Below are 8,772 nucleotides of genomic sequence, written 5' to 3' on the forward strand. Positions count from 1 at the left end.
GGTAGACTAATGCACAATGTGAACATTAAGTCTTCAGGACCCTGAGACCTGAACTAGATGGTGCCCATCTCCCACTACCAACTGCTCTGCAAGGATCACATTAGAAGGTCCAGGACTGAGTAGGAGAAAATGTGGAACAAAGATAAAAATTATGTATTAAAAAAATCAGATTAACTTGTCAGCTAGACTAATGGAACCCTGATTGTAGACCTTCACCCATCAGGTCTGGAACGGAACCTCACGTCATGGCTCAATTTTCAGCCAAGCAGTAGTTAGGAATATATAGGGGGGACACCAGCATTACCAAGGCAAGCTCACCATAGGTTGGGCAACCATTCGCGATCCAAAAAGCAGTCTTTATTCAGAAGGGTTGGGAAAGAAGGCGGAATGGACACAAGAAACACAGGGAGGTAGGAGGTTAAGTGATGTTATATTGAGAGGATTGCAGTCATTGAAATGAAATGAAATGGGTTGAATAATCTGCTTTGTAAACCTTCACTCAATTCACAATAAAATGTTTTGTTTTTTTTTTTTAATCTTTCTGCTCCCTACTGTCTTTATGATAAAATACCTGTGGTTCTTTCTGTTTGAAAGAACCAAAGTTCTTGCCTACATAAGGAACAAAATGACAGTAATAGCTGAAGCGGCCAATACTCAATGAAACTCTCTCTTTCATTAGCAGGATTGATATTTAGGACCCAACAAATGGTAGTTTTGTTACTGTCTCTGTCCTAGTCTAAATGGTCCTTTTGAGTTTATTTTACAATATACACAGGCAACAAATCAACTTATTGGTGATGGTGGCAGTATTCATTCATTAATCATATGAATTTTCAGGTGCGGGCATAAAGAGTTCACATGCAGTATTATTCAGTTCTTGAAACAACTCTCCTAATCATTTATAATTGAGTAAACTGAGGCTCGGAGACATTAAGTAACTTGTCCCCAATGTCACATAGTTATGTAAGGATGAAGGCCAGATTGAAACCTGGGTCTGTGGATTCTAAACCTGGTGTGCTGAACCAGAAAACAACTGCTTTATGGAAGATTTTTAGGGGTCCCTGAGTGACTAGTGAAGGACTCAGCAGCTAACCAGAAGGTTGTTGGCTGGAATCCATTTAGAATCATTACCCGTGCCTCCCTCCCCTCCACCCCCAGAAGAAAGGCATGGCGATTTACTTCTGAAACATCACAGCCATTTATATCCCACATAGCTTAGTGCGGCGCTGTAGGGTAAGCACTGGACTATAAGGTCGGTTTGAACTGCATGGTTGTTGGTTCAAACGCCCCAGCCACTCTTCGGAAACCCTGTTTAAAGTGACTGAATGGAACCAACTGGACGACAGTTTTCAACAACAATAAAGATTAGTTCATTTAGTTCTCTGCTTATAAAAGGATGGATCATAAACAGGATGCTAGTTGTGACCTAAAGATGTGTATGTTGTTGTTGGGTATAGTTTGGTTTTTAAACCCTATTTGACTTTGAGGCTTCCTCTTTTGAAATAGGTTTTTTAAACATATTTGACTTTTAAAGGTAATGACTCCTGTTAGCTGAATGCCCTGGGTTCCCCCAAGGTGCTTCATATACATACCCAGTGCCCTTTTTCTTGTTGTTAAAAGACATCGAGACAGTTTCAACTCAAAGCAACCCTCAATAGGGTTTCCTCCAGGCAGCTGGTGAGTTTGAATGTTGACCTTGTGGTTCAAGCTGACCTTGCAGTCAGTCCACATTGTCACACCAGTGTCCTGTTGTTGTTGTTGTTGTTAAGTGCTGTCTAGTTGATTCCTCCTCATAGCGACCCTGTATAGGTCTTCTGAGGAGCAATTTGTGGGATTAAACTTCAACCTAGTGGTTCACAGTCCAGTGCTGATTCGACAGTGTCACACCAGAAATCCTACAGGCCCATAAATACACTTGAGCTTATGACTGGTCTAAAAGGCCAAGAACAGGTAGTTCACTCTTTTCTTGAGTGTGCTTAGAACTGAGGAGTCCACATCAGTTAGGATGTTCTCTAACCTTATCAACATTTTAACAATATTCAAAGCTTGCTTTTAGTTTTAATCTTTCTTCTCTTACTTACCTTGTCAACATTGAGAACAATGGCTTAAAAGATTGTTGCTTTCCATAAATAGTTACTAAATACTGTTCTTGCTTTTTGTCTTTAACAATCCCCCCACTTCATCCAATCTTCCCTTTGACATCTCAGATGGCTGACAGCTAGTTAGTGTCTCTGAATGGCAGATTGGTGCCTTTGCCACATGGGAGTGTCATTACCCAGTAAAATTAATACCTCCGTCTTGAATTTATTTAGCATCTTTCTTCTGTGGAATGCACAAAAAAAAGCAAGATGCCTTCCATTCCCTTGGGATGGATGAGTATTAGCTGATTAGTAGACCAGAAGACTACATTTGACTGCCCTCAGTAAACAAGCTTTGCATTTAGGCACCTAGGTGCTTTTGGAATGCTTTCTTGCCTTTATATTCAAAGTTGGTTTGAGAGCTTTTACACTAGTCAAGTTTGAAAGTTCCATGTCATTTCCACTTTTCTTGTTGCTTTGAAAAAGAGAGAGAGGATTGAAAAGCAGCTACTAATGCTGGATATTTCTTTTTCAGATGCAAAAGAAATTGTTTTAAAAGCCCAGATCTTAGCTGGAGGAAGAGGAAAAGGTGTCTTCAATAGTGGGTTGAAAGGAGGCGTTCATTTAACAAAAGAGTAAGTCTGGAGGTTTTAATTCCTTTTCTTTGGGCCTAGGAATCATAGAAGATCTTGTTCGTGATTGAAAGGGGACATTAAGCAGGAGGTATGGAGTGGAGGCAGCGAGCAGAGGAAACAGAAATTATAGCTAGCGGGCTCGGGCGATGCCTATTTTTTTCTTCTCTCACTAAAGGATTTTTCTTGCCTAATTTGTGACAACTCAACACTCCTCCTTTCCTAAATAACCAGTGATTCGTAATTAATGTTGTGGATGATACAATTTACAAATTAACTGCTGCTTCCTCATTGTCACTGTCTTATTCAAGAACTTGCTGTGGCTCCCCAGTACCAGTGGCATTAGGTTTGTCTCCAATCTAATAGTCCAAGCCTTCCATTATATAAGCCTCCTTGTCAATTTTATCTTTCTTGCCTCTAAATACCAACCATTTACTTTCCTCTGTGCTCCTGCCACTCGACTTTCCGTATTATTTAATTTGATACCAACCCAAATTGCCCACTCTCTATAATGTTTGCATCATAATCAATTTTTTTCATCTCTTATCTACATCTGTTATGCATTTCAGCACTCTATTTATTATGATTGTAATTTATTTGGAGAAAAAAAATAGCAAAGGTAAGCATCTACGTTTCATTGATTTGTTCTTTTCATTCATTCTTTCCTCACCCTATCCTTCTGTTAAACTCTACTACAATATTGGGCGCATAGTGTATAAGCAGAAAGACCCATCGAGTAAGTGATGATGGAGGTGGAGCCAGTGTAGTATAGAAATGGGTATACACAGCCCCCCCCCCCCCCGTTAAAATGATTTTGAATATGGGAGTAAATGTTCTTTTCTCTTTTTCTTCCTCTGTAGCCCTAACGTTGTGGGACAGCTGGCTAAACAGATGATTGGATATAATCTATCCACAAAGCAAACATCTAAAAATGGTGTGAAAGTTCACAAGGTAATATGAGTTTTGGTAATGTTCTTTAGAAAATAGTCATGTGTTTGAAAAAAGACAACGAAAATAATAGAAAAGAAAATCATGCTTCGGTTTGGACAGCCTCTAATGAATCAGGGCTCTTTGACAACATGCCATTTGGTTTCTCCAGTCTCACATTTCCTGTTTAGTAATTGGTGTGACTTTGAGGAAGAATAAACAGAGCTCTGCAATAGCAAATTTCTCATTTCTCATTTGCAATTAGCAGTAGTGGGTGGGAGGGAATGACCAGAGCAGTAAACATCCCCATGCAGAACACAGACAAGTTCTGTTTAAAGTTGAAAGGATCTCGGTGTCAAACTGTAGTCTTATCCCCAGTGGGGGCCATCTTCTAGCCCCAGCCCCTGTATTAGATCACTTCTAAGTACGCCTGTGCCTTTCATTGCGATTGCTGCTATTGTGAGCACTGTTCTTACTGGGAGTATGTTGAATTAGTCTGCTAAAGTATCCATGTATGTACCTTTCTCACACATAAACACACACAGTGCTCACACACACAGGAAATACACCCAGGAAAGCAGAGTGACCTTCAGTCCTGTGTCATGACAGAGCTCTCCCTCCTGACAGTCCATTTCGTTTTTACCAGACCACCCTCATGTTCTGAGGGCCACCTATAGGACTTGCAGGGTCCACTGAAAAATAAAACTACGGGAACCCTTTGTCAGATGTCTAGGTAGCAGCAGCAGAGCCATAAACCGAGAAGAGACCCTTCTGAGCGTGGGGCCTTGTATAATCACTCACAAAGGGCCTAGGCCCCGGCAAGTGCAGGGTAACAGTGAATTAGGGCCACAATGTGGGAGGCAGTTGTCCATTCTGATCATACAGTATCATGGACCAACCTCTCCTAGTGTGCGGAGCTTGGGCATCTGGAATTAGTATATTCTGTTTTTACTTCTCAGAGACTGTTTTGTGGCAAGTTCCTGACCTACAAGTCATCAGCTGATTATTACTGTACTTACTATGAGAAGGTCTGTACAGGCCCAGAAAAGGACCCTGAGCTGCAGGAAGATTGGAATACTGCCGGATCATTAGCTCTATCACTCCAAGAACACAAAGACTTTCTAAATGTTAAGGGAGCAAACAAACAAAAGCACTCATGGTTATTTACCATCCCCACTGCCCAAGGTGGCTTCAAGAACTGTCCAGAACAAACAAGGGTTTCCTATTGTTGCCTTCGTTTTGGTTGGCTTGGCCCTTTACTCGCTCTGAGCCATAGTCTTAGGGACCACAGTTTGACACTGAAGCACACAGGTTGCCATAAGGCGGAGTGGGCTCAGTCGGAACTGGTGATGGTGGTGCTAACATTTAGTATTTACCTTGCAGCTTGGGAGGAACAAACAAACAAAAGAAACCCACTGCCATTGAGTTGATTCTGAGTGTTGTTGTTGTTAAGTGTGGTCAGTCCATTCCAATTCATAGCTGCTTAACTATAGGGTTTCCAAGGAACAGTCGATGGGTCTGAACTGCTGACTTTCTGGTCAGCAGTCCAATGTTTACTACAGTGCCATAACCCAATATAGGGTTTCTGAGGCCAGAAATCTTTATGGAATAGACAGCACTGTCTTTCTCCTGCAGAGCTGCAGTGAGTTTAAACTGTCAAACCTGCAGATAATAGCCCGAATCCAAAGTGCCACTAGGCTCCTTTCCAGGTTTGGAGAGTAAGGATAAACTTTTTGTTTTGTTTTGTTTTTTCTTTTAAATGTTTTATTGTGAATTATGTGATAGTTTACATTGGAGAACATTCGTTTTACATTCATCTTATTGTATAACATTTCATTGCCATGGTTATAATCCCCTCCATGCATCATCAACCAAACAAAGGGTAGTACACCCTACAAGCCTGCCCCCCCGGTCGTCAGCACACAGCCCCTCTCCCTCTCTGGGTCTAAAGTCCCCAGCTGCTTCATTTCTCCATATCATTGTCTCTGCCTCCATCTCAGGCATCACTGCCTCTCTGGGTGGGGTCCTGCTCTCCACTCTTCTCCTTGATGGTTCCAGGGACCTCCACTCCTAGACTGCAAAGTCATTCACTCGCCTCCATTCTACAGAACGTCTACCTTTACATTTTCACAATCAGTCCTGATAACAATTATTCAATATTGTATCACAAGAGACCTATCCACATTCCTTTCATCAGCCCCGACTAGACAGATTGAATACTACTCACTGGAGATTTTACCTTCCTCCATGCCCTATGGATCTAGGTTCCCTCTTGAAAGCTTGTAAGCCAGTCGATTCTTGCCTTTGTAGCCCCCTCCCCCCATTTTGGATAGCCAGTGTCTAAGTTGCCCATCGCTGTCTACTCTGTGTGGAGGGGGTGGGAATGATCCTTGCTGTAAAGATTTGTCCCCTCTTTTGAGCTACTGCATCCATAGATGTAGGTCAAGTTCATCAAATAGTTGCGGATTACTTTTTTTTTCCTCTTCTTTTTCCTTGTAGTTGAGCTCTGATTATCCAGTCACTGAAGCCAGGTCAAGTGGGTATTATCTGCAAGTGTGGGAGTTCTTGTGCATATGCCCTCTCTTCTTATCAGCTGGATGCTTCACTCTCCACTCTAGTCCTCTGTGTCTATGTCACTCACTCTGGGCCCAAGAGTCCCCAGGTCTTGCCACACTGCTGGCCAACCAGGTCTTCACCCAGGTTCACAGGAGTCTATTGAACATTGTAGGGCTTAGCTCACAGATTCATTGCTGTTTTTTCCTCACTTCCCCTTATTGGTGACGAACGTGGTCACCAATCAGAGCATGTATTCCCATTGAGTCTTAGTCTTGGAAGGGGGTTTGCTCTGAGGGGACCCGACCACTTGCCTTGATGTCTCCTGGGTAAGCAACTTGCTTGTTCTTGTAGTAACAGTCGGTCTGCCTATGTTGTTTTGTATTTTTCCTGTAGGTCTTTCTTTAAAGGAAATATCTTGTGTTCTTCTAGCCACTCGAGGCTAGTCTGCCCGTCCTTCCAAGTGGAAATTTCCCACCTCAGAAGATTCTGGATGCTCTTCAGGATTTCACATATAGTTTTATGTAATGCAGATTCTCCTTAGGAAGCCTCCTTCATTGGGCACGTTGTAGCCCCATTTTAGTTATTCCAATCAGTTATGGTTAGAAGAAGGACTTACAAGCTTTCTATGGTGATATTTCTGGCTAGTCCATTCTCTCCCCCTCAAGTATCTATTTTATAATGGTATGCAAGGGAAATCAAGATTCAAAAGACAGCCAAGCATCTTAACATTATTTCACCCCTGTTCCCCATTATAACCATGTATGAATCCCTGTATCCCAGAGCCCTGTGGTTCCAAGGTTGTGCATACATCATTATTTACCTCTGTGCCACTTAGCCCATGCAACCCTGCCTAATTGTTCTCCCATCCGCTTTGTTCTTCCGTTTCCCTCCAGCACCCAAACTATCCTGTGTCTATTCACTGCCCTGTGTTCCACCTTCCCCTCCCTCCCCTAACCCCGCCCCCCACATCTGAGCGGCTAGTAAAGAATTCCACCCCCCTTTAGTATGGATTCATTTTCTTAGTCTTTTACAGTAGTGGTCCTATGCAGTATTTCTCCTTTTGTGAATAACGATTTCACTCAACATAATGTCCTCAAGGGTCATCCATGCTATGCGGTGGCTTGCGGCTTCCTTGTTGTTCTTCAAGGTAGCATAATATTCCATTGTATTTATGTACCACAGTGTGTTTATCCATTCTGAAGATAAACTTTTAATGATATTTAGGGCTTGTGCATTTGAGAAGTTGCAAGAATTTGATTATATCCTCAGGAAATATTTATTTGGGTTTCTTTTATAGCCCAAGCATGTGTTCTGGAATATAGTAATGACGTTCTCAGGTAAAAATTACTACCTTTTTTCTATTTAGTATTGTGTTTAATGGTATTCCACCATTTGATAACCCATGTGTAACTCCTGGTGTGAAATGCTGAGCGTGTTCTTCCCTTTTAGTTTTCTGACTCCAGATCTTTGCATATTTTGTTGTAATATTTGACTTTGTCTTCTCGAGCTGACCTTTGAAATTTTCTGTTGAGCTGTAGTATCTCCTCATTTTTCCCATTTGCTTTAGCATCTCTGTGCTGGAGAGTAAGTTTCATTGTCTCTTCTGACATCCATTTTGATCTTTTCTGTCTTCCTTGTTTTCTTAATGACTTCTTGCTTTCTTCCTGTATGATGTTCTTGATGTCATTCCACAACTCTTCTGGTCTTCGGTCTTTAGTGTTTAATGTAGCAAATCTTTTGTTCAGATGTTGTCTAAATTCAGGTGGGATATATTCAAGGTCATATTTTGGCTCTCATGGACTTGTTTTCATTTTCATTAGCCATTTTGTTGGTGTTAAGTACGATGCCGTCGGTCCAACACATAGAGACCCTGCACAAGGTCTGTACGTGTTTACATGAGCAGAAAACCACATCTTTCTCCCATGGATTGGCTAATAGTTTCGAACTGCTGACCTTGAGGTTACAGCCCAATTCATAACCATGATACTACCAGAGCTCCTTAGAAAGATGCAAATCAAAACAGCAATGACATGTCATTTCACACCAGCCATCTCAGTGAAGTTCAAAAATGAGAGGACAATAAATGCTGGTTAAGATATGGAGAGACTGCGACCGTCCTCCATTGCTGGTGGGAATGCAAAATGGTTCAATGACTCTGGAAAATCGTATGGTACTTCCTCAGTAAGCTGGAAATAGAAATACTATATGATCCAGCAATTCCACTACTTGATATATATCCAGAAGAAATACGAGCCACAATACGAGCAGCTGTATGCACGTCAATGTTCTTAGCAGTACTATGTACAATAGCCAAAAGATGGAGACAGCTGAAATGCCCATAAAGAGAAGAATAGATAAACTTGAGTACATAAACACAGTGGAATATTATGCTATCTTAAAGAATAAAAAGGAAGTCATAAGCCACCACATAACATGGATGAACCTTGAAGACATTATGCTAAGTAAAATTGTTGTTGTTGTTAGGTGCCAATGAGTCAGTACGGACTCATAGCGACCTTATGCACAGCAGAACGAAACACTGCCTGATCCTGGGCCAACCTCACTGTTGTTGCCACGCT

General features: G+C 41.7%; 1 protein-coding gene across 1 annotated transcript in view; it reads left to right on the forward strand.

Moving 5' to 3' along the window:
• SUCLG2 (succinate-CoA ligase, GDP-forming, beta subunit) overlaps positions 1-8,772 on the forward strand; it is a 296,247-nt gene that overhangs the window by 93,063 nt on the left and 194,412 nt on the right. Inside the window, exons 2-3 of the mRNA XM_006865639.1 lie at positions 2,614-2,713; positions 3,571-3,661. Coding sequence (XP_006865701.1) covers positions 2,614-2,713; positions 3,571-3,661 — 191 coding nt within the window. The remainder of the gene's footprint in view (positions 1-2,613; positions 2,714-3,570; positions 3,662-8,772) is intronic.

This window comes from Chrysochloris asiatica, unplaced genomic scaffold (genome assembly GCF_000296735.1).
Source record: "Chrysochloris asiatica unplaced genomic scaffold, ChrAsi1.0 scaffold00080, whole genome shotgun sequence".
NCBI classification, from domain to species: Eukaryota; Metazoa; Chordata; class Mammalia; order Afrosoricida; family Chrysochloridae; genus Chrysochloris; species Chrysochloris asiatica.